Source organism: Nerophis lumbriciformis, linkage group LG36 (genome assembly GCF_033978685.3).
Source record: "Nerophis lumbriciformis linkage group LG36, RoL_Nlum_v2.1, whole genome shotgun sequence".
In the NCBI taxonomy this organism is placed as follows: domain Eukaryota; kingdom Metazoa; phylum Chordata; class Actinopteri; order Syngnathiformes; family Syngnathidae; genus Nerophis; species Nerophis lumbriciformis.
Window position 1 is genome coordinate 24,701,812 of NC_084583.2, and position 26,486 is coordinate 24,728,297.

At 40.9% G+C, this 26,486-nt stretch overlaps 1 protein-coding gene across 2 annotated transcripts in view; it reads right to left on the reverse strand.

The window, feature by feature from the left end:
• kdm3b (lysine (K)-specific demethylase 3B) overlaps positions 1–26,486 on the reverse strand; it is a 50,397-nt gene that overhangs the window by 11,044 nt on the left and 12,867 nt on the right. The window contains exons 3-21 of one of the 2 annotated variants that reach the window (XM_061930584.2): positions 20,309–20,422; positions 20,030–20,135; positions 19,686–19,810; positions 19,541–19,600; positions 18,612–19,307; positions 10,469–11,630; positions 10,183–10,399; positions 9,863–10,077; positions 9,622–9,774; positions 9,435–9,542; positions 9,226–9,353; positions 8,780–9,155; positions 8,452–8,705; positions 5,640–5,912; positions 5,369–5,540; positions 5,177–5,267; positions 1,614–1,744; positions 1,402–1,521; positions 178–201 (exon numbers count right to left, since the gene is read on the reverse strand). In XM_061930584.2, coding sequence (XP_061786568.2) covers positions 178–201; positions 1,402–1,521; positions 1,614–1,744; positions 5,177–5,267; positions 5,369–5,540; positions 5,640–5,912; positions 8,452–8,705; positions 8,780–9,155; positions 9,226–9,353; positions 9,435–9,542; positions 9,622–9,774; positions 9,863–10,077; positions 10,183–10,399; positions 10,469–11,630; positions 18,612–19,307; positions 19,541–19,600; positions 19,686–19,810; positions 20,030–20,135; positions 20,309–20,422 — 4,525 coding nt within the window. The remainder of the gene's footprint in view (positions 1–177; positions 202–1,401; positions 1,522–1,613; positions 1,745–5,176; positions 5,268–5,368; positions 5,541–5,639; positions 5,913–8,451; positions 8,706–8,779; positions 9,156–9,225; positions 9,354–9,434; positions 9,543–9,621; positions 9,775–9,862; positions 10,078–10,182; positions 10,400–10,468; positions 11,631–18,611; positions 19,308–19,540; positions 19,601–19,685; positions 19,811–20,029; positions 20,136–20,308; positions 20,423–26,486) is intronic. The other variant, XM_061930585.2, reaches the window with a different exon arrangement.

Here is a 26,486-nt window from a genome sequence, read left to right on the forward strand (position 1 = left end):
AATCATTAATTGGAATTATTGACAAAGCTTTTAGTTACATAGAATAAAGATGAAAGTCACATTGCCATGCCCCCCAGCCCATTACATAGATAACCACAGAGAGAGTTGAGCAGTCAAAAGGGGGAGTTAGTCAGAAAGAAGGGCATGCTACTTAAGTACAACTGAAAGTCTACAAACCTTTGCGTCCATTGATATCTGCCTCTGTGAAGGAGAAATGTTGCCATAATGAAAAGGACATATACCTGAATTATATTTTGAAGGGTCCTTTGTAAGCCAGTGTTTAGGAATGGCAATGAAACACAGTCAATGATTATTGGTTTTGATATTGTGTTAATACCAGTGTAAATATGTAGGATACTTGGCCATCATTTATTTAATGTTAAGGAACTGAAAGAGCTTTCACACTTTTATGGGGAAGATGAGCATCTATGAGCAGGCAGTTAGGAAAAAAGCTAAGAAAATTATTTCCAACTCACAACACCCACTCTTTCCTGAATATGGAACCCTGCCATCAGGGAGAAGACTCCGGGTCCCACTATGCAAATCTAACCGCCTTAAATTATCATTTGTTCCAGCCTCCATTAAGCTGACCAACAATGTGCAATAGAATTTTAATACATAGGTTAGCACTTTTTTAGCACATAGCACTTTAGCACATAGCACTTTAGAACTAAGCACTTTAGCACACAGCACTTTATCCATGAGCTCTAGTGCAATGCACATTGGTACTTTATCTTTATCTCCATACTGTAGATTTTATGCCTACATCAAAGTGCCACCTATGTCTATCAAGCTCCATGTTCTGATGTTTAAATGTTAGTTGTATGGTTGTGGTTGTGTCTGTGCTTGTGTTTTTGTTCTGTTGTTTTTGGGTATGTTAAGAAAGCAATGATGCACTGTGCCCAAGACAAATTTCCCCGCGGGGACAATAAAGTTGAACCTTGACCTTGACCTTGATGTTTTGATGTCTGTGGGGACTTTTTGAACAAAGTTATTGAGAAGACAAGATCAACGCAATCATTGACTTTTTGTCCACTCATCCAGAGGAACATTTGTGTGGTCTGAGGTCACTGGGTTCTATTTTACCCCAAATATGTTTTTATGGGGTTGAGGTCAAGACCTTACCGTGTGCACTAGGGAACAGTCAAGCAGGACCAGAAAAGGACATTGCAGAAACTGTTACCACACAGTTGCAAGCTTGGAAATGTCCAAAATGTCTGGGTCTTATCAATATTTATGAATCTAAGTGGTCAAGGTGAACACTGACTCGATAATATTTAATTCCATCTTAAAAAAGGTCCTGACAGACAAGTTGTTTTTGAGTTGTGGCTGTTATAATTTTGTTGTGTCATGACTGATAATTACACCAATGTAAAAAGGGAAATGTGCAGGTCAACTGACCTTTTTCCTGGTCTCCTTCTCCTTGAGGTATACCAACATAAACCATGACGTTGACAGCATCAGAGACATCAAGATGGAGGTTGGTGGTGCCCACCCTTCTGTCTTCGCTCGAGATCAGCCCTGAGGAAAACGACACCCAAGAAAAAGTAAAAGGATGAGACAAAACAGCAAATGTTTAAGGAGTAGATGGCTAAAAGTCAAGCCATTCTCACCATAAGCGTTGTACATCTTGGGTCCTAGATCTGGTCGCACAAAAAAGTTAGGAAGGCGAGCGGCAAGGTTTAACCGGCCATCTCTTTTAGTGTACTCAGGCAAGGGAAGGTTGTCCATTAAATCATCAAACCTGGGACACGCATGAAAGAAAATGTATCAATAAATAAAAAATACTTTGCGCAATTGTTAAAGGGGCTGTTTGCAACATTTACACAGATGCCAACTTTCCAATGTATTTTACATAATATATACCACCCTCTTAGAGCTTCCCGTACGCAATGACGTAATTATATATACCGTACATATACACATATGTACATATAAACATCCTATATATACACACACACACACACACACATATATATATATATATATATATATATATATATACACACACATATATATATATATATATATATATACATACAGTATATATAAACATACATATATATTACATAATATATATATTTATAATGTGTATATATTTATCATTTACATGTATTTATGAAACAGACGTTGTTTGTTAACATATTAAAATGCAAGCATGTTTAACACAAAGATTCCTTTCTTTCATAAAGACAAAAAATATAAGTTTGTGTATTACGTGATTCTGATGACTTGCATTGATTGGAATCACAGGATTCACATGCTCATAATTTCCACAACTTCGGATTTACAAAAAGTCCTCCTTTCTGTTCAACGCCACATGAAAGTGGTTTGTTTTTAGCTTCTCATATGTCCAGCTTCCATTCTCGTATTATTTACAATAAATACATTGATGGCAAACTCTGTAGCTTGCTAGCTTATGCGCGCTAGCTTTTTGAGAATCTTATTTTGGTTGCGCATGCAGGATTAAGCAGCACTTTAATTGTGAAGACAGGAAGTGTGCGGTCGGTCGTCAGGCTTTTGACAGCAGGTACTGCGCGAGAGTCTGTTGGAATAAAAGGTGTTTCTCGCTTTCTTGCCAGCCGTTTTTTTCTTAATACTGAGCTTTACAGCAGCCAGCGTCATCTCACAAAATCCTCGAAAGTGACGTCATAGTGAAGATTGATGATCGCAAATTTTTAAGTCTATTTTTTTAATGGCTGGCTGCCGATCGACTGACACAACCTCTATGATCTACCTAATGGGCCTGTTCTATCATAACAACAATATGACTGCAAATTGTTTGTTGCTTCTCTTGGACTATTTTAGTATGTGTGCACGCTAGGGTAGTCCCAATACCAATATTTTGGTACCGGTACCAAAATGTATTTCGATACTCTGATACTTTTCTAAAAGAAGAGGACCACAAAAAATGGCATTATTGGCTTTATTTTAACAAAACATCTTACGGTACATTAAACATATGTTTCTTATTGCAATCCAAGAACAACTTTGGCCTTAAATAAAATAGTGAACATACTAGACAACTTGTCTTTTAGTAGTAAGTAAGCAAACAAAGGCTCCTAATTTGTCTGCTGATGTATGCAGTAACATATTGTGTCATTTCCTGTTGTATTATTTTGTCCAAATTATGAGGACAAGCTGTATAAATGGATTATTAATCCACTTGTTATCTGGTTATTTTCTGTTTCAACATGTTCTATCTACACTTGTTAAAATGTAATAATCACTTATTCTTCTGTTGTTTGGATACTTTAGATTAGTTTTGGATAATACCACAAATTTAGGTATCGACTACATACGCTATTGTACTTGATATCATTACAGTGGATGTTAGGTGTAGATCCACCCATGGTTTTTGTTTACATTCAGGCGCGCTGGTTTTTGTTAGCAGTGACGCCGGTGAGCTGTGGTATCCTCCTACAGTGTGTAGTAGAGATGCGCGGATAGGCAATTATTTCATCCGCAACCGCATCACAAAAGTCGTCAACCATCCGCCATCCACCCGAACTAACATTTAATCAAAACCGCACCCGCCCGTTGTTATATATCTAATATAGACGATGCAAGGCATTAGTGAGGTTATAAAGCTTTTGCCTGTTAAAGAAAGGAGACAGATCCAATGTAGCAGAGACATTCAATGCGTGCCACGCTGTCACGGCCCAGACGCACACCAGTGCGCAATCATCTGGGAGCCGCGCTGAGCGCACCTCCAAGCGCGCTCGCGCCACTCAAACTGCTGCAGGCAGCTGCGTTCTATCTTGTTTTAACATCCTGTGGCACTCTTCTGGGATCACGGCGGACGAAACTGCTCATGCTCAGGGTGTTTGTGGAGGTTCGGGGTTTTGCACAAATGTGATGCACCATGTTAGATGTCCCGGTTTTGTGACTGTCGTAGACATAAACAGCGTCGCAGCTCTTGCAAATCACGTAGCCAGCATTACTATCATCCTGATTTACAACCTCATAAAAACGAGTCCACGCTGAACTTTTCTGGCCTTTTTTTCCCCTGGTCTTTAGTATTCCCTTTTTTAGTTTGTCTCGTACCACGTTTGCTGCCGGCGTTGCCATCTCTTTTTTTTTTTCTTCTTCTGTTGTGGCATGCTGCAGGTGCCTGCTCGTTTTTCGTATGTGGGAAACAACATTTAACTATGTATATATATTTCCGAATTAGTTTAACTGCCACCCGCCTGAATTTATTTAAAATCAATTTTTTTTTAATTTCAACCGCCCGACCCGACCCGCGGATAAAATCTAAAAAAATTTTTATTTCAACCGCCCGACCCGCGGATAATCCGCGGACTCCGCGGTTGTGTCCGCAAACCGCGCATCTCTAGTGTGTAGTGAAGCATGTTTAGCTATTCCTCATCCAGCAGGGATGATACTTGTAAGAAACTCACTTTATTCGTCGACATGGAGGCGAGGATTAGTGATTTAGAAGTCCCTAAAACATTGCCGACTACGGATGGATGTTCGCTGCTAGCCGTGTCTTAAAGCACCACTGCATTACAGTGTTATAGCTTCACCTTTATCGTTAGTTTTTAGGCCAAACTGCGTCCATTCTCCCTTTTCTGTCTGCACACCTTGTCTGTTTGCAAGTACTCCGTGATAGTGCGCTGCCGAACACGCTCCTCTGCTCGTAAACCCATTAAGGCGTGACGGCGCGCCGTCATACCCGTTAAAAAAATATATAAATAAATTGGAAATCGGTACTTTTCAAACAGAGTATAGTACCTTTTTTGATTCATTAGTACCCCGATACTATACTAGTACCGGTATACCGTACAACCCTAGTGCATACACTCCCTGCGTGTACCCGTTGGCGAGAACGAGTGAGTGACCGCTGTAAACACCAATCGTTTTATTCGGGCCGGTAACATTTTTTATTACATGAACTTTGTAATTGTGAAAAATATAGACGACAATTGTCACAGGGGGTGCTGGAGCCTATCTCAGCTGCATTCGGGGCACCCCAGTAGGGACAAGCGGTAGAAAATGGATGGGATGGATAGACAATTGTCAAACCAATGTGTTCTGTTAAACCACCAATGGTAACATGAGCTCGCCGGTGGTGTTCTTGTTATATATTTTGCTTTGAAAACTGTTACTGTGAGGAAGTTGCAAACAGCACCTTTAAGGTATTTTTTTTGGTAGATGTTTGTTTCCATGTACTCACCGTGAGCGCATCATGTCCCTGAAGTCTTCTCCTGGTGGCCAGTCTTTTAGTTTCAACACCATAGGCTGACCTTCACTATCCTGCAGTCGCTCTGCAGTTGAAGAAATAGCAATAGTTTTAAATGGAGAGCAATGCAAAAACAAGAAAGAAAAAAAGTAGACATAACATGCAAACAAGCAATATGGGACTCACTGGAAATTATCTGGAAGCCATCCCAGAAGTCTCGCACTTTCACATCAGAAATGATGGCACAGTTTCTGCAGTTGACCAAGTCTACATCCTGGTCTCCAAACTCCTCGCTGAAGGCCTCAGGGCGCCACAGCTCAGTTCTCAGTCGTTTATGTATCCCTGACACCAACACAGGCTAAGGCGCAAGGGAAAAGCAATTGCAAATGTGAAAATAAAAAACTCAGTCTGCGATACATCATGAAGACATACTGCGTGATACAATAGTGATTCTTACTTGTCCTTGCTTCCAGCACTCTCTAAAGATCTTCCAGTTGTTGGTATTTCTAGGGTCCTGGAGACAAAGGAGGCGCCCATCACACAGCCAGGAGTGTGAGGTATGTGGTTCCAAAACACTGAGGCCCATTACACCATCTTTACGGGCTCCCAGCACACCAAGCTCGCTTCCCTCAGAGGTTCCCGTACGACGGCCTTCTGCCTTCTTGGTCTCCACTACTGAGGCAATAATGTGGTCCAGAAAGTTGGGAAGGCTGCTCTTTAGCTTGTCACCCTGAGAACAGACATGTACAATTAACATGGTTGTTGGTCTCTTTGCATCACTAGTAGTTGACAGTAACAGACATGCATCATGTACCAATACACACATCAGAAATACCCACTTTTAAATTAAATTTAAACATTTTCTGGCATGTGAAAACAGGTTTTATGGACGCCAATTGTATTCAATAAGGCTACAGATTTAGTCACTCAAACATTTTTTGGCTCTGTCAACACCGTATTTCCTAGCAAAAATGGTAAGTTTTGACCGGCATGCAAAGGAGCATTAGGAGGGAAAAAAGGTTGTGGTCATGTGAGCGCCGTGGTTAACGCAGCTGAGCAGACTGAGACTGAGAACTCAAATAAATGCCCTGTCAGATATCAAAACATATTGTTGCCGGAGACTAGGGATGTCCCGATCCGATATTTGGATCGGATCGGCTGCCGATATTTGCCAAAAATTGCGTATCGGCAAGGCATGGGAAAATGCCGATCCAGATCCAGTTTAAACAAAACTCCGGTCCGTGTTTTCCTACGCACCGATTTAAATAATACATTCCACTTTTCTGCTGCTCCGTAATTTCCGTTCCGCATTTTCCAGCACACCTTCAACACATCCACAATTCTCACGCAGTTGCTTTTAGCTGCTGGCATTACACGACAGGCTCTTCTCACTCTTTTCTGTGTCTGTGCTTCTCACAGACAGCAAGCGCACCTTCTTACACACGTCACATACTGTCACATCATACGTCACATACGTATACGTCCTCCCCGAGCAGAGAGGTAGCAGCGTGGCTAACGTTAGCTGTGATGCTAGCGCAGCCGTGCGAGCAACGCTCCCTCTAAGGTGCTCGCTTGTGCAATTGCGCACTGTTTAAGCGTCCTCTGCGCATAGCAAATCTATGCCACGCACAAAATCAAATAAAAAAATAAGCGCATAACAATTTTCGACACACGGACACGACAGAGACAAGTTTTCGTCATCATTGTTCAAATATTGTGACGTCTGTCGAGACGCTTATCTCCATTCGGTGCCACACGTCCACACCATCAAAATGCAGAGGCAAAAAATGTCCACATCAACACTGTATGAAAAAATTAGTGATTTTTTTAGTTGTGATTTCCTTCTCTGCATGAAAGTTTAAAAGTAGCATATATTAATGCAGTATGAAGAAGAATGTTTTAATGTAGACATGCAAGCCTTGAAAGAACATTTTGAAAATCAAGACTACATTTCCTGCAAATGGGTGCATTTCTACCCTATATTTTAACTTTAGATTTATTCTCATATCAAACTCTTTTGGCTGTCTTTTTGACACTTACATCCGGCGCCCCCCTCCACACCCTGGATTATAAATAATGTAAATAATTCAATGTGATTATCTTGTGTGATGACTGTATTATGATGATAGTATATATCTGATAGTATATATCTGTATCATGAATCAATTTAAGTGGACCCCGACTTAAACAAGTTGATAAACTTATTGGGGTGTTACCATTTAGTGGTCAATTGTACGGAATATGTACTTCACTGTGCAACCTACTAATAAAAGTCTCAATCAATCAATCAAAACACATAGAATCATCATACTGCTGTGATTATATGCATCAAGTGTTCATTCAAGGCTAAGGCAAAATATCGAGATATATATTGTGTATCGCAATATGGCCTTAAAATATCGCAATATTAAAAAAAGGCCATATCGCCCAGCCCTAGTTCAATGATGCCATTTCTGTTTGTCATGTATAATTTTGTCTATTTTGTGTTTATCCTTGAATAAACAGGTCAGTTTCTTGTTACCAACCATTGTGTATTATTCAAACTCCCCTAATTCAGCTGGCTAGTTGTTATCAAGAGTACTAAAACCCTTTTCAACATGATTCTGACAACTAAGTAGGCTAAATAACTTTAAACTTCAATACATGCTCGGATAGGCCAGTATCGGTCAGTATCGGTATCGTCAGTATCGGTATCGGAAATGCAAAAACAATATCGGTATCTGATCGGAAGTGCAAAAACCTGGATCGGGACATCCCTACCGGAGACAGTCAATGTTATTCTTAAATGAATTACGAAAGAAAATTGGGCTCCAGCAAAAAGAGAACTTCTCGTGTCGGACAAAAGGGCTGCATTCAATTGTAGTGTAATAATGTTCAATGTCGATACTGGGTTATTACTATCTAAAGGGCTGCATTCAATTGTAGTGTAATAATGTTCAATGTCGATACTGGGTTATTACTATCTACTTCACTATTTTTTTTAAATACTATCAAATTTGTATCAAATAAATACTGTTATCATATTTGTATACATTCTATCTGCCGAAGTATTTCTGTTGTAGATACAATATGGATTAAAAAAAGGGCTGATACCAATATACGTCAAAATACCAAGTATCGGCGCCGATAACCGTTCGGCCCCAAGCCACAACACTTACAGCGAGCCTCATAGCAAAATCATGAGGGGTTGATATTTCTGGTGTTTCAAACACACACACACACACACAAAGCTTGCACCCACATACTACAAAAACGTAGTTTATACATACGCCTCCAGAGGTAAAGACCGACGGGAATGGTACCCCACTCTCTCCAGATCCCTGGGAAAGCTTGCCGGGTCCGGAGTTGAGCAAGTCCCGGAGACTGGAACCTTCAGGTTTGGACTGGGTTACACTGGAGCCCAGCAAAAGACTGTTGAAGAGCTTGGGGCTAGAAGCAGAAGGCCTTGATAGGCAACTTAAGGAGTCCAGTCCAAAAGGAGGCCGACTTTCTCGATTCATTATGGCACGAAGAGAACCAGAGTCTGAATGGTGAAAAAAACGTGTGACACTTGAAAACTATTCATGTGGTGTTCATTGTATTGTTTTCTCTCCTTACCTTTTGTGTCATCCTTGGATTTCTGTGCTGCCAAGTCTGCCAGCCAGTGCAGGGCGGAGCTGTTGCCCTCTCCTGATGACCGTGACTCCTTAGCTGAGGACTGTGCGAGGTTACTGAGGGAGCTGTTGCCATCTACTGATGGCCGCATCTCCTTAGTGGAGGACTGTGTGAGGTTACTGAGGGGCAATGTACCACTGGTCGAGTTACTGGTACTAGTACTAGTGCAACCCACACTATCCCCTCCTCCGCCACTGGATGATATTGGGGATTGTGTACTTTCAGTTTTGATAGTTGATGCTTCGCCTTCTGACTTCAGAGTGGCGCTCGAGACAGAGGATGCAGCTCCGAGGATGCCACCACTGTTTGTTGTCGACTGCTGATAAATGTAAACTATGTGTGAGAACACATGAGCACATTAACAAAAAGAGTATGACCTTATGTTGTACCTGTGAAATTCCATTGGGGGTGCTATTGCGGACAAAAGATTTAGTATGTCGACTGGTGCAAGGACAGTTGGCTTTAATACCCCACTTTCCTCTTGCTGAGTGAACCATGTCCCCTATGTTGTAAAGAGCTAAGAGGGAAAAAAATGATTACGCTTGACAGCACTTGAAGTGACATAGTTCAGTGCTAATGTATAATTGCTGCGCGTTACCTGTCCCGGGTATAATCTGTGTCGGCATGAGAATCTGTGGGTCATGAGGTTGGCCCTTTGCACATTTCAACCAAGAGAACACCTCATCTTCTGGACCTTCATCTAAATCTGGGGGGGAAAAAACATGAACGTTTTTGGGCTGGTTTCCTTGATAAACACTGTACAATTAAGTATTAGGATGATTTACCCTCCATCGGTCTGTTCCTGCGAAGCCGATAACAGTCGAGACACACTCCAAAGCCACACTTGCGGCACACCCAGTGGATGTTGAACAAAGTGGTCTCACACACATCGCACATTTCCCTCACCCCTCGCACGGCACGTTTCCATGCTACTTTCTCTGTGAAACAGGCCAAAAAAAATTGAGGATTTATTTTAATTATATACTTATTACGTCCTAAAATTATATACGGGACGTTTGTACATACGGTGAGGTTCCACCATCATCATGGCCTCTTTCTCGGACATGACCAGCTGGCAGAATTGATCGCCCACATTAGCCAGGATATATTTGGATGTATCAAGGTCGAGGCCTTCTTGCACGGTAGGCGCAGGTAGCCACAGACCCATAGCCATTGAGTCGCTCTGCTGGGGGCTTAGAAACCCTTCAACGCGCAACATGCCTTTACGGGTGAACGCCAACCTGGTTACAGTCAAAAAAAAAAGAGAAAAAAGTCAAACATAGATCGGAAATACTGTTACCTTGTAACACTTACAATGGTACAAAGTGAATCTACTACTCTCATACCTTCGAAAGTGAAAGAAACGACATGCCACGTTTGGATCGTCCTCATCCTCGCTATCGTCATCTGTAGTGCGATACTTGCGATAGCGCTCCAGGCGGCACTCGCGGCACTTGTGCAAGTGTGGGGCCACGTTGATACACGAGCCGTCCTGAAGGAAGGACTCGCCAGACTGCTTCAGACGCCGCACTTTACTTTGGTCTTTCAGCACAGACTGTCCCACTGCAAATGACAATGAACTGTTAAACCCTATTTTATCTACATTCATTCTCTTGACAAACAATAAACTACCTTTGAAAGGCTTATTGCGTGGACGGCTTTTCGCAGCGCCTTGGACTTTAATTTTCTGCAGCATGCCCCCACCCTTCGCTGGGTATGACATTATTCCAATGGATGGGCCTTTGTCTGGACCGTCTTCATTCTCACTCAGGTCTGACAGGTCGCTGTTACTGCTCAAATCTGAGTCACGTTTGGTGGACTGGGCTCTTTCCTCCAAGGAAAACTTCTGGCTCGGGTTAAGGTCGAAAGACACAGGCAGCTCATTCATTCTAGCGGAGCCAGCGATTCCAAAAACAGAGCTACCCGAGGTGGATGACGGCATCTCCCCAACTGCCTTTTCGTCCTTTATCAGAGTGCCTTCGTTCTGTGACATTTGAGTTGTGGTCGGTGCTGAAGAGGTTGAAGAGCTAGGTGAGGCAGTGGATGAGAGTGCTGAGAATGAGGAAGATGTAATTCCCTTCTGTGGCTCTGCCATAGTGAAAAGGTTTGGCTTGTTGTCCGAACCAGGCTCAGCACTAGAAAGTCCAGCAAACAACAAAGGCGCGTTTTTGTCCCCATAGGCCAAGAATGGATTAGGTGGCTCTTTGGCGCCTTGCAGAAAAAGGTTCTGATGGCTCTCTAACAGTTTAAAACTAGACTGCATTACTACACCTGCTGTAGATGTGCCATTATTACAATTCTTTAAACTATTTTGTTGTCCAGATGGTGCTGCCATACCACCAATGGAAGAACCCCTTCCTGCAGCCGTGCTACTCATGCCCGGGAAGGCTGACGACGAGACCATCACACCATTTCCCGTTGGATGGGTTTCAGGCATTTTGGGCTGCTCTAGTTTTTTCATTCCTTCTGCAGAGGACTTGAAAAGGTTTGGGGCCTCCTTACTTAAGGTTTCAGACACCGCAGCAAAATAATTTGTGTCCTTGGACTGGCTTTGTGCAGCTGCTAAGCCTGGGTTGGTGTCTGAATTCTTGGTCATGCATTGGAAAAAAAGGTTTTGCTCTTGCTGAGATTGAGTTTCACTCTTATCTCTGCCAAAGCCAAAGCCAAATTGTCTGGAAGTGTCCTTGGAGGTTGTAGAAGCAGCTGGAGTGCCGTTGGTTTGTGAGGTAACCTCTCCAAATACAGGACTAGCAGGCACAGCGGGTAGACGGAAACTAGACACAGTTTTCGATCCCTAAGACACAGAAAGGGGCATTTTAAATACAGAGTTTGATGATCAGTTTGTAAGCTTGCATTCAAAACAATATCAACATTGTGTAGTACAAACATAGGTATGTTTGTAAAATTTTACAAATTCATTCATTCAAATGAAACCAGTACTATCAGACAGGTCTTGTTAAGCCAATTTCTGTGATATAAGTTTCATTTTCCTGTGATAAATAAAAGGAAATGTATACATTTTTGTACCGGGTGAAAATTTATGGTCAACCTCTTCATTACAAAGTGAATGGGGCTCAGATCCTACGTGTAACCTTTTCGTTAAAAATGTCATCTCTTAATATTTACCCCATTTTAAAAAGGTTGGTATCGTTGGAAAGCTTGTTAAACAAAGAAACAGAAAATCAAGTTTCACAGTTAGTCTATTTTCAAATTGATTAAATTCATGAAATTATTGTAGGAACTTAAGAGACGGAAAATCTCAATAAACAAGTCACATCACAGCGACTAGGAAGAAGAAAAGTTGGTGAGTCAAAAAAAATCAGTGTGCTAATCCATCAATTTAAAACATATTTGGCAGACTCACAGATAGATGTATTACTTATACTTGAAAAGGAATTCCAATTAAGTTTTTACTCACTGTAAATCTTCTGCAGGGGAGTTTTGTCAAGTGTAAACGTGCCAAATTTTGTCGGCACCTTGTGTCGCGAAAACCAAAAATGTCAATGTTTTGGATGAACGAGGATGTGTTCTAAGTCATTAGTATAGGTGTATAGTGGTGAGGGAAACAACACAAACGCAGTGGAACTTTGAAAACTGCGGTCCGGTCGCTACTCACAATGGCGCATGAAATGCTGAGTGACAACTAGAAAGCCAGCCAGGGCGAATACACACGCCTCAAAAGGAAACCGTTGAATGTTTTGGCCCAAAAGTCTTCTGACACGCGCAACCTCATCAGGGATTCATAACCATATTCATACCCAAGGTAAAATTTGTTCCCATTTTACCATATCTGGAAAAAAATAACTAATTGAGGACTGTTAGCAATACATGATTGAACCCCAAGTAACACTAGAACCAGGGTCCATGCTTCCTGTGTGTGTAAGCCAGTGGTCCCGTTCTCTGTCCACCAAGACAAAGATTGTGAAAGACTGAAAAGAGGGTTCACTGCGTTTAGTTAATTCTACTGTTAAACAGAGGTGGGTAGTAACGTGCTACATTTACTCCGTTACATCTACTTGAGTAACTTTTGGGATAAATTGTACTTCTAAGAGTAGTTTTAATGCAACATACTTTTACTTTTACTTGAGTATATTTATAGAGAAGAAACGCTACTTTTACTCCGCTACTTGTATCTACATTCAGCTCGCTACTAATTTTTATCGATCTGTTAATGCACGCTTTGTTTGTTTTGGTCTGTCAGACAGACCTTCATAGTGCCTGCGTTTCAACAAATACAGTCACTGGTGACGTTCACTCCGTTCCACCAATCAGATGCAGTCACTGGTGACGTTGGACCAATCAAACGGAGCCAGGGGTCACATGACCTGACTTAAACAAGTTGAAAAACTTATTGGGGTGTTACCATTTAGTGGTCAATTGTACGGAATATGTACTGTACAATCTACTAATACAAGTTCCAATCAATCAATCAAAAGTGTGAAGGAAAAAAGACAATTTTTTATTTCAACCGTACACCCCGTCAAAAGCCTAAAGACTGACTGCGCAGTTCCTGTCTTCACAATAAAAGTGCCGCTCCATCGCGCCTGCGCTTTCAAAATAAGAGTCTCCGAAAGCCTGCACAAACAAGCTAGCAAGCTACGGAGTTTGCCGCCAATGTATTTCTTGTAAAGTGTATAAAAACGAATATGGAAGCTGGACATATAAGATGCCAAAAACCAACCACTTTCATGTGGTATTAGACAGAAAGGAGGAACTTTTTTTCTCCTCCATTTGAAAACGTGGACGTTTGTCATCACTACTGTCTGATTCCAATCAATGCAAGTCATCAGAATCAGGTAATACACCAACTTATATTCTTGTCTTCATGAAAGAAAGGAATCTATATGTGTTAAACATGCATGTATATTCATTAAAACACTATTAACATGTAAACAAAAACGGCAAAAAAAAAAAAAAAAAATTATATACTGTATATATCAATATATATATATATATATATATATATATATATATATATATATGTGTGTGTGTGTGTATATATATATATATATATGTGTGTGTGTATATATATATATATATATATATATATATATATATATATATATATATATATATATATATATGTGTGTGTATGTTACTCATCAGTTACTCAGTACTTGAGTAGTTTTTTTTACAACATACTTTTTACTTTTACTCAAGTAAATATTTGGGTGACTACTCCTTAATTTTACTTGAGTAATAAATCTCTAAAGTAACAGTACTCTTACTTGAGTACAATTTCTGGCTACTCTACCCACCTCTGCTGTTAAATAAACACGCTGAGGGGCAGAGAGCAATGCACAGAGTGAGACCTCTTTCCCCGTTTGAAGCAAGGGACAAAGAAAAGAAACAGACATAGCAATGTATTGATCCTGGATAAGTATTTCGACTTCATTTTCATTTATCGTTCATTTAAGGGACTTTTGGACAAGGCTTAGTCACCGTCGAAACTTTATTCCAAAGAGCAAGTGGTGTTTGCTATGATGGTTATTAGCGTAGTGACTGCCTCCACTGCAGCACACAAACTTGCTTGTTTTCTTTAACACTTTGATTGGCCAGGAGGCAAAGGACGCGAAACTCAACAATTCTGATTGTCTGTCACTCAAATGCCAGTGATGGCGGAGGTTAAAAAAAATTTTTTTTTAAAAAGACACCCGCCTCTATCGTACTAATTAAAACTTCAATGACGGTTTGATGTCGATTAATCGTCCAGCCCTAGTGACTCGTGACCGACTCAAATGTACTGGTCAAATAATAGGATTATGATGCGTACACCCATTCGGTGGTTCTAATTTAACCACCATCTTTTAAGTTCATCTTGAAATATTTTAAGGTACACTACCGTTCAAAAGTTTGGGGTCACCCAAACTATTTTTTTTAATTGCTGCAAATGGAGGATTCTTTGACGAAAGCAAAGTTTGATGTAAAAAATGTTTTATTTCAAATACAAATCATTATTTCTAAGCTTGTCAATGTCTTGACTCTATTTTCTATTCATTTCACAACGTATGGTGGTGAATAAGTGTGACTTTTCAGGGAAAACACAAAATTGTTTGGGTGACCCCAAACTTTTGAACGGTGTGCTAACTAACAACAAAAATGACTACGATGATCAGAAATATTTATATATAAATTAACCATTATGCTCAATTGGCTGCTACAGAAATAAAAATAACCATTAAACGTTTGTCTATTTAAAAGCAAGGACAGGCAAAGCGCTGACAAAAATAAATACTTTTTTTTAATGAAAACAAAAATATTTTGTGTTTAAAGCTGGCACAGAAGAAGTATACAGATACAATTGAGCTGTCAGACTTTGGCTATGACAGTTGAAGCTATTTTTGACACAACTCATCTCTGTTGTTAACTAGCTAGATAACAACCCAATTATCTTCCCGAGGAGAGTCGGAGGCTGCATCCTTCTGATCTCCGACTTGCTTCCGCTTTAAGTGCTTCAGATGTACAGCCAGGAAAAGCAAAAAATGCTTTATAAATGGAGTTTTTCATGTCTTTGGCGTGTTTAGGGTGAAACACCCACAGTGTTTTTCTCTTCCTGTTGCTGCTGATAACCGGTTGCACTGACTCGCGCATGTTTTGTTTTAATTTAAAACGCGAAAGATGACGTCACTGAAAATAAAATTGACACATTTTGCCAAAAAATTGTTGCGCTTTCAGTGTGTATGTAGAGCTCAGTTTGTGACAGGCCCACAGAACAGCGTATTACACGCAACATAGTGTTGCCATGTGGATATTAGCATGAAACCGTGTCTTTAAATCACATTAGCGCCATAATGCACGGCATATTTTCAGACAAAAAAAAGCTAAGAATTAGGTTATCAAGAAACCTCACTTAATAAATCATAGGACAAGCAAAATACAAATCCGCATAGCTGAGCAGCAAGTGCTTGCCTGCTTGTCTACTCGCTTTACCGTCAGACATGTGTCTATGACAGGGGTGCCCACTTTTTCTGCACGCAAGCCACTTTTCAATTGACCAAGTCGAGGGGATCTACTTCATTCATATATACGATTTATATTTATTTACTTAGGAAAAATAAATTTTTGTTAACAAGTTAAAGGTGTTTAATGATAATACAAGCATGTTTAACACAGATTCCTTACTTTCATGAAGATCAGAATACAAGTAGGTGTATTACCTGATTCTGATGACTTGCATTGATTGGAATTACACAGTAGTGACGATAGCGTCCGCATTTTGAAATGGAGGAGAAAAAAAGTATTTTCTGTCCAATACCCCTTGAAAGTGGTTGGTTTTTGGCATCTTATTTGTCCAGCTTCCATACCGGTACTCGTTTTTATACACTTTACAAGATATGCTAGCCTGTGCACGCAAACTTTGAGACTCTTATTTTTTTAGCACAGGCAAGATGAAGCAGCACTTTTATTGTGAAGATAGGAACTGTGCAGTCGGTATTTAGAGTTATGACCGCAGGTACGGTGCAAGAGTGTTTAAATAAAAAGTGTTTCTCGCCTTCCACAAACACACAAATTTCTAAATTACCTTTTGTGTCAAAAATTTTGGAGAAATGTGTTTTGACGCAACTACAGCCTTTTTTAGATGAAAATAGCACTTTAGATCCATTTCAGTCTGGATACAAAGCTTTGCACAGTACTGAATCTGCACTTTTAAAGGTTTTTAATGATTTGCTTTTAATATCTGATTCTGGCAGCTCTGCCATTTTAGTGCTTTTAGATCTTACAGCTGCCTTTGACAGTCGACCACACAATTCTTTTAGATCGCCTGAGAGACTGTGTGGGTGTCAGGGGGACTGCATTAGAGTGGTTTAGATCCTACCTGTCAGAAAGGTCCTTCTCTGTCAGGCTGGGGGACGCCACTTCTTCTGCTCCGCTTTACTGTGGTGTCCCCCAGGGATCTATTCTAGGCCCCATCCTGTTCGCTCTATATCTCCTCCCTGTTGGAGAGATTTTTAAGAGGCATGGAGTGTCTTATCACTTTTATGCAGACGACTGCCAAATATATATGCCTATTTCAAAAGGCCACGGCCCCCTGACACTCCTTCTCAACTGTCTATGCGACGTCAAGGCTTGGTTAGCCCAGAATTGTTTAATAATGAATGAGGGAAAAACGGAAATTTTAGTGTCCTCACTGACTTGGGACCATTGCAAAATTATGTGCGTCCCAAAGTCACCAGCCTTGGCGTCACTATAGACAGCCATTTTAAACTTGACAAACAAGTCAATGGCGTTTTAAAATCGTGTTTTTATCATCTTCGTCTTTTAGCAAAGGTAAAACCGTTTTTATCTTTTAACCTTTTTGAACAAGTCGTGCATGCTTTTATTTCAAGTCGCCTGGACTACTGCAATGCACTTTATGCTGGCATTAGCCAAAAAGCTCTCTCCCGGTTGCAGTTAGTCCAGAATGCGGCAGCACGACTTTTAACAGGGGCCAGGAGACGCCAGCATATAACCCCAATCCTTGAGAGTTTGCACTGGCTCCCTGTTCATTTTAGAATTGATTTTAAAACCTTGCTGTTTGTTTTTAAAGCTGGCACCTCAGTATATCTCGGACCTCATCCAAACTTACAATCCTGCGCGCGCTCTGAGGTCCGAGAGCCAGCTCCAGCTCGTGGTGTCCAAGACGAGACTTAAAGCCAGGGGAGACAGGGCCTTCTCTGTGGTCGGCCCTAAGCTCTGGAACACTCTGCCCCTCCATGTTCGAACTGCTCCCACAGTGGAGTGTTTTAAGTCTCGTCTTAAGACCCACTTTTATTCTCTGGCTTTTAACACTACGTGAGTTGTGTGGTCCTCTGTTGTCCTCTGTGTTTTTAAAATTTTGCTTTTTGCTCTCTATTTACTGTTTTAATTGGTTTTACCCTTTGAAATTGTTTTAATCATATTTATTTTATATTGTTTTTAATTGTGTTTAATATTGTTGTGCAGCACTTTGGAAACATTTTGTTGTTTAAATGTGCTATATAAATAAAGTGGATTGGATTGGATTGGATTCCAGGGCGGTATAGCTCGGTTGGTAGAGTGGCCGTGCCAGCAACTTAAGGATTCCAGGTTCGATCCCCGCTTCCACCATCCTAGTCACTGCCGTTGTGTCCTTGGGCAAGACACTTTACCCACCTGCTCCCAGTGCCACCCACACTGGTTAAAATGTAACTTGGGTTTTGGGTTTCACTATGTAAAGTGCTTTGAGTCACTAGAGAAAAAGCGCTTTATAAATAGAACACACACACACTTCACTTCCTGTCGGTCATTTTTTCTTAATAATGAGCTCGTAGCAGCCAACGTCATCTCACAAGACCCTCGGATGCCGTGAACGTCAATCAAGTGACAAAAGTGACGTCTTGGTGAACATTGATGATCGCTAATTTCTGGGTCTATTTTTTTAATGCCTGACTGACACACTGTCCGCGATCGACCGGTAGCTCGCGATCGACGTAACCCAAAAGTTCAAGTTACCGGTAACATATGTTTCACCTTCAACTAAGCGGGTTATTGATACAAACCAAGAGTAAAAGTACCGGAAAGGCAGCAACACATTCAACAATTCTCTTTCAGTCACAGACAACAACACTAGTAGCAGTCTAGCGCCACCTAACGCCACCCGCAATGTATCCGTACAAAAAAGGCCCTCTCACACCTTACTTACAACTATTTGGATAAATAAGCTTTAATAAAACCAGTTTTGAGGCACAATAGCACCCTGTATATAACAATCTTATAGTAACAAACGCTTCATATAAAACAGTACAGAAGGCACTGAGACTACAGATTGTCTTCTTACCTCAGTCTGGGTTCCCCAAGCGGGTGCCTTGGGAATGAAGCCCACAGAAGCAGACAGCGCCACGCTCGGGCTGCTGTCTGGTGAAGACCAAGAAATGGTGACGGGTCCAGGGGAAACAAGAGCAGCGGTTTTAGAAAAAGACTGGGAAGCCTCTTCTCTGGCTGGCTGGGGGTTCAGAATAATCTTGGGCACCGGGGCTCCCGGGACCAGGCTTGGCATCTGGCCAAAAGGGGGGAACGATGAGGCAGAGAAGGGAGAGGGTGCTGGTTTAAGGGGAGGAGGAATGGGCGTATGAGAAACAGAGGTGGTTGAGTCCGCTGCCCCTTGTGTGGACAGTGTCCGTCCATTTTCTTTTACGTGGGTGTAATAACACGTCTGGGCAACATTTGATTGATCCATCTGGACGGAATTGGTGTGGGCAGACAACACTTTGCCTTGAAGAAATGTTCCCTCTGAGGAGCTTCCGTTTTTGGTTGTGCTGCTGACTTTCTCACTGGAGTCTCCTACTCGCACGTCTGTCCCTTCTGTCAAGATGTTGTTGGAATCGTCACAGTTTTGTCCATCCGCTCCCGATTCTGCTGCTCCTTTGAAACGCTTCAGGTTTGTGTCTTCTTCCTCAGAGGCAGTCCTTCGCCTGCGACTATTGTCCCCTTTCAATGTCTCACTGTCAATCTTTCGTCGACCATTCTTACCAAGCTGGGGAAAAAAACAATGTCTGGAGGTAAGTTTAATTGAAGAGTCCACGGTATTAAAACTTCAAATATAAACAAAACTAGGTTAGGATGAAATTATTGATACATTATCTCAGGCAAACAATGTGATTATCAATTTGTGGTAATGTTTTACTTCATCAATCCCACCCCTAAAAACAAAGTGATTCAATACACATAAATCACTTAAAGTATCAAAATGTCTTGAGAAATCGTTACCTCTTCCTCGGCCAGCATGACTTGTATCACACGAGGGTCCACCGTTTGTTTTTCTTTACTCTAAACACAAGTGTTAACTGTTAATTTACAACACTTCATCATGTCAAAAATACAAGTGAATATAAATTAAAAATTTTATGATTACCGTATCCATCATGATTTCCATAATATGTGAGACTGGATCATGTTGGGAGACAATACCTGGGGCCCAGCATTCCTCAAACTCTGGTTTATAGACACGTACCTTTCGTCCTTGAATTGTGTATGAACCTGAGTAGAGAACAGTGATACGTCACATTCGAGCACATCTCTGTGGCAATAGTGGAGCAGAATGAATGCCACAAAAACATTTTAAAGTGCACTTGGTATTTGAACATATACAAATAAATACCCTAAAGCTTTTATTGCTCTTTCACACGTCATGGAAGGGAGCAGGCACAAGAGTCAGGCATACGTTTAACCAGTTTTTCCGACTATATTAAGTCTTACCCTTTCTCAGTATCTCCTGTAGGTCAAAGTCACTTCGCCAGCTGGAGATGGCAGCCTGCAAAGAGGGCTGCTCCAACAACAATGGATGTCTTATGTCTTTATCAACCTGCACAATATCACAAAACATTAATACTACAACAGAAAGAAACAAATACACCAAATCACAAAGAATATGATTGTTTTCATTGTTTTAGTAATTAAGCTATTTTACATTTAAAAGTGAAGGCAACTATTCTGCAGGCATATGAAGCAACTAACAACTTCCAAAACAAAACACACCTCAAACCTGTGGATGGACTTTTTATCAGGGAGAAACTCAAGGTCGTTGTTTCCAAAATATTGCACAGGAAGTACAGATCCTAAACCCACTCTGTCCACAAGTGATTGGAAAGTCTGTGGGAAAAAAAAAATATTTCACCGTTTTGACATTTAAAAATGCATTGGACTCAGGACCAGTGTTGGGAATAACGCGTTACAAAGTACTGTAACTGTTAGAATAATTGTTTGTAAGTTATCACAAAAGAAACATTATATTGCATTATGTTCCTGATGAGAAGATGAAGGCTGTATTTCGAGGCCTAACAAGAGGAGGAAGGCTCGTGAAACGCCACTGTGATTTCAACACGGACAGATGGCAGGAGCCGCTCAACTCCCGGAGGAACTCTCTTTGAAGTGGTTCCCAAACTCTCTTCCAACTATTTGGTCAACGCTATTTACGACCCGCTGCCCTCTTGAAGTTGCTGTGGACAGGAGACGGGAGGGGTTGTCCATTGTCCTCCAACACCTGCCCCAGCTGGATCCAGGAAGAGCCCAAGCCCGAGAAGTCCTCTTCTTGGACTTCAAGGCGACCGAAAACAATGACTGTTTTACATACTCCCAATTCCTGCTGTGACATATGTTGGTGCGTGAACATGGAACATCTGAATTAAAAGAGGAGCTGCTAAGTGTCAGAGCGTGCTAAGACACTGTAAGAGGTTACAGGTTGAAGCCGTCTCTCCTCAATTGAGTCCAAATTGAATTCTGTCTCTGTTTGATTCCTTGCCTTTTTGTCTTGTTTGATAGGTGTCCTGTGTTTGAACGTGACAGTAACGCGTTACTGTAACGCGTTACTGTAACACGTTACTTTCGGCGGTAAATAGTAATCTAATGCGTTATTTTTTATATTCAGTAACTCAATTACCGTTACAACATGATGCGTTACTGCGTTATTTTTTATGTAGTATCGGCTAGAAACTGAGAAGATCTGAGTGTGTTTTATTGCAGCGCTGCGGAAAAGGCGACAAAAAAGAGGTGCGCCGCGCGCTGTCTGTGTGCATGTGTGTGTGGGAGGAGGCGTGTCTGTGTTTACTAACAAGACGTCATGGGGAAGCCTAAAGCAGAGTTTCTTAAAATGGAGATATTTTCAATACTTTTCTTTTGACGACCACAAAGAAAATAACATTTTAGTTGAATGTAAGTTGTGTCTTGGATCAAAGATCCTATCCTAGCAATTAAAATCTGCTGAAACCGCTACAAAAACATGCTTCGACGAAGCTAATAAAGAGACACACACTTCAGCTCCACCTCCAACAGCGGCTGGATTTTAACGAGGCACTGCACACTGAAGGTACACACACTCTGTCAATTCTCTTATATACTCTTTCATTCTAGACTTCTAGAGTGTTTGATTATCACATCACTCTAAATGTTTAGACTATAAAGTTCACAAACATAAAGAGGGATCCTAGTGGGCCAGGCCAATCTTTCCTTTTCTCTAAACTAAAACTGGGGAAATGTGTAGAGTGTTCTGGGCTTCAGACATGATTTTATTTCAGAATTCCTTGAGATAAAAAAAACGGCTGGTTAGGCTTTGTGTATGTAATGTGTGCCTTCCTTGGTTTACAGCTATGTTGTTATTATGCTGTTTGTTATGTATGTTATGTTGCAGCTATTTAAAATAGTTTTGTCAATTTGTTCTGGCCTGAAACAAATTGGCCCTTTGAAACATATCTTTGTCTTTTGTATGTAGACCACATTGCTTAGAGTTCAGTGATGTAAATGCATGTCAAGTTGATCAACAGATTGTATTATTCTCCAGTGCAATAACAGTACTTAAATGAAGGCTAAAAGGGCATTAAATGGGGCCTTAAAAAAATAATAATAATAATAATTTATATATATATATATATATATATATATATATATATATATATATATATATAAGTAACTAAATAGTTACTTTTCACAGTGACACGTTACTTTTTGGTTAAAGTAACTGAGTTAGTAACTGAGTTACTTTTGAAATAAAGTAACTATTAACTGTAACTAGTTACTGGTTTTCAGTACCTAACCCAACACTGCTCAGGACATGCTTGTGTAATTAGATGCTGTAGGAAAGAAGAATGGAGTTGTGAAAGAGTAAATAGGTGAGTAAAAAAAAACATAAAAAGAAAAATAATTCTTTCTTTTTATTTTAGAAATACAAATTATTTTTTGGTCACAAACAAGATGGATGGGGCCAGGGTCTCGTAGCAAAAGTTTCACATTTAAGTTGTTGAAATTTTTGCTTTGTTGAAAAAAAAACTCGAGAAATCTATCAATTTGTTCAATTAATCGAGTAATTGAAGTCCGGACCTGGGCTGGACCACTCCTTATGCATCAGTCGGTGACGTCTTTGAGCCCCAACGTGTCTACATGCAAGAGGATCCCCTGCTGGCCCCACTATGGACTGGACTCTCACATTACCGTATTAACCGTATCCACTCGGCATCCATTGCAACGGTCGCCCTGGGGGCGGGGGGGCCTCGCATCTATGGTCCCTTCCAATGGTTCTTGTTGTTCCGATTGGGTTGAGTTTTTTCTTGCCCTGATGTGGGATCTGAGCCGAGGATGTCGTTGTGGCTTATGCAGCCCTTTGAGACATTTGTGATAAAGGGCTATACAGGTCAACTTTTTTCATTAATAATTTGATATTTTAGGGGAAATAGTTAAAATAAATCAATGTTCTGCTTGCCATCATTATTTTCTTTCAAATAAATGCACATCATCAAGATTTAAATTTCACTTTTAACACGTGTGCATTAATAGAATGCTTTTATTAGAAAAAAAATATCTGCCGTTCACCACCCCACAGATCATGCCACCCTCCCGCTAATGCTCTCAAATGTACTCCGTTGCAGCGGCTGTGCGGCAACTATTTCCACGTTTTTAAAGTTCTGGGCATTCAATGCGGTCCGGATTTTTTCAGTTTGTATACATTACACATTACGCTCATTAAACGACTAATCCAAGCATTTGTAGCAAGCAACAACACAGCAGCAACTATATCCCTGGCCATAGGCCTGGGCCAATAGTCAATAACTAATTTAACTGAAGATACATGAAAATTAAGTGGGTAAATCTCCAGGTGCATGCTTTAAAAACATTCACGCTTTTCCTCGGTGTCAGCAGCTGCGCTTGTGCCATAGTAAATTGAAAAGGGGGTGAATTCTCTTGTCACACTAAGAGTCTGTGACTCTTAGTGCGGCGCTGGTCCGTTAGCATCACACAGTGTATTAGTTTGCATTGCCCTCGATCCCTGACCCTTGTGGGGAGCTCAGCGAACTCCAAGGATCTGGCGAGAGTCAGGTTATCGAGAATCAGCATGTCCTCATCAATTGTGTCAACCAAGTAAAATTCGGTCTAAAAACCTTTGACAAGTTGGCTTAATTTGTAAGATATACAGAACATCTCTGAAGTACACTAGATACCGTATTTTCCGCACTATAAGGCGCACCTAAAAACCACTAATTTTCTCAAAAGCTGACAGTGCGCCTTATAACCCGGTGCGCTTTATATATGGATTAATATTAAGATTCATTTTCATAAAGTTTCGGTCTCGTAACTACGGTAAACAGCCGCCATCTTTTTTCCCGGTAGAACAGGAAGCGCTTCTTCTACGCAAGCAACCGCCAAGGTAAGCACCCGCCCCCATAGAACAGGAAGCGCTTCTTCTTCTACTGTAAGCAACCACCCACCCGCGTAGAAGAAGAAAAAGCGCGCGGATATTACCGTACGTTTCATTTCCTTTGTGTGTTTACATCTGTAAAGACCACAAAATGGCTCCTACTAAGCGACAGGGATCCGGTTCATGAAAAGACGCAATCTCTCCATCCGCACACGGATTACTATTTCACAGCAACTGATATTCCTGTGAACCGCACTGTGAATACAACGGGAGCACGTACGGTGAATATTCGCACCACAGGGAATGAGAAGTCATCCTTCACTGTGGTTCTAGCTTGCCATGCTAATGGCCAGAAACTTCCACCCATGGTGATATTCAAAAGGAAGACCTTGCCAAAAGAGACCTTTCCAGCCGGCGTCATCATAAAAGCTAACTCGAAGGGATGGATGAAGAAAAGATGAGCGAGTGGTTAAGGTAAGTTTAAGTTTACGCGAAGAGGCCGGGTGGCTTTTTTCACGCAGCTTCGTCCATGTTGATATACGATTCCATGCGCGCCCACATCACGCTGGTTTTAATATATTATTAAAGTTTGACTGACCTATTTGACTGTTTTTTTGACATTCCTTTAGCGCAGTTAGATGCGGCTTACAACACGGGGCGGCTTATAGGTGGACAAAGTTTTGAAATATGCCGTTCATTGAAGGCGCGGCTTATAACCCAGGGCGCCTTATGGTGCGGAAAATACGGTATATATTTTTTATTGATTGGACAAAGCTAAGACTTCTGTTCTTTTTTTATTTATACATCTTATTTGATGTATACATTTTAATACTTTATCTTTGCCTTACAACATATTTTGGGATACATGTGGTCTTTTACACATTTGAAAATACTGTAAACATGTCACTTATGGAATGTGCTTTTTTTGATACTTGAAGATGAATGTGTCGATGGGTGTTCTCAGTCATTCAGGTTATTATCATAGCATAAAACCTTTCAGTAGACAATTCAGTGTGTCTTAGAAGATGTTTGGCTTTTCATTCAAGTAGTTTTCATCAGTTCATATAAATAGACTTAGATTGGACAGACAAGGTCTGAGCGCTTGGTGCCAAGATCCTAACCAACTATCCTCTAACAGGCGGAGTGTAAGCACAGGAAGGAATGCTTCTAATCTTTCGTGGCGTTAAATTCTTTTTTTTTTTTTACACGTTTATACACCGTATCAAATCTTATGGAATTGTTCATACACTATATAGAATCTTATCGAATCAATCCGTTTTTTAAATATATTGATTTAGAAAAGTATCATAACCCATGTATCTGGATACGCATTGACTTGTCCATCACAAAGAGATGTACAGGCCTAGCACATACACACTAAGTGTGGGACAGGAAGTGTGCGAGTGTCAGTTCAGCAGTCTACTTGGTAAACAAATGCAGCTCATCCAACTTCCGAGTTTTTGGCTAGCAGGGGTCATAGTAGGGATGTCCCGATCCGATATTTGGATCGGATCGGCTGCCGATATTTGCCAAAAATTGCGTATCGGCAAGGCATGGGAAAATGCCGATCCAGATCCAGTTTTAAAAAAAAACTCCGGTCCGTGTTTTCCAACGCACCGATTTAAAAAATACATTCCACTTTTCTGCTGCTACGTAATTTCCGTTCCGCATTTTTCAGCACACCTTCAACACATCCACAGGTCTGTGAATTCTCACGCAGTTGCTTTTAGCTGCTGGCATTACACGACAGGCTCTTCTCACTCTTTCCTGTGTCTCCCTCTCACAGACAGCAAGTGCACCTTCTTACACACGTCACATACGGTCACGACATACGTCACATACTGTCACGTCATACGTCACATACGTATACGTCCTCCCCGAGCAGAGAGGTAGCAGCATGGCTAACGTTAGCTGTGATGCTAGCGCAGCCGTGTGAGCAACGGTCCCTCTAAGGTGCGCGCCTGTGCAATTGCGCACTGTTTAAGCGTCCTCTGCGCATAGCAAATCTATGCCACGCACAAAATCAAATAAAAAAATAAGCGCATAACAATTTTCGACACACGGACACGACAGAGAAAACAGTTTTTGTCATAATTTTTCAAATATTGTGACGTCTGTCGAGACGCTTATCTCCATTCGGTGCCACACGTCCACACCATCAAAATGCCGAGGCAAAAATTTCCACATCAAAACCGTATGAAAAAATTAGTGATTTTTTTAGTTGTGATTTCCTTCTCTGCATGAAAGTTTAAAAGTAGCATATATTAATGCAGTATGAAGAAGAATGTTTTAATGTAGACATGCAAGCCTTGAAAGAAAAATTGGAAAATCAAGACTACATTTCCTGCAAATGGGTGCATTTCTACCCTATATTTTAACTTTAGATTTATTCTCATATCAAACTCTTTTGGCTGTCTTTTTGACACTTACATCTGGCGCCTCCCCCTCCACACCCTGGATTATAAATAATGTAAATAATTCAATGTGATTATCTTGTGTGATGACTGTATTATGATGATAGTATATATCTGA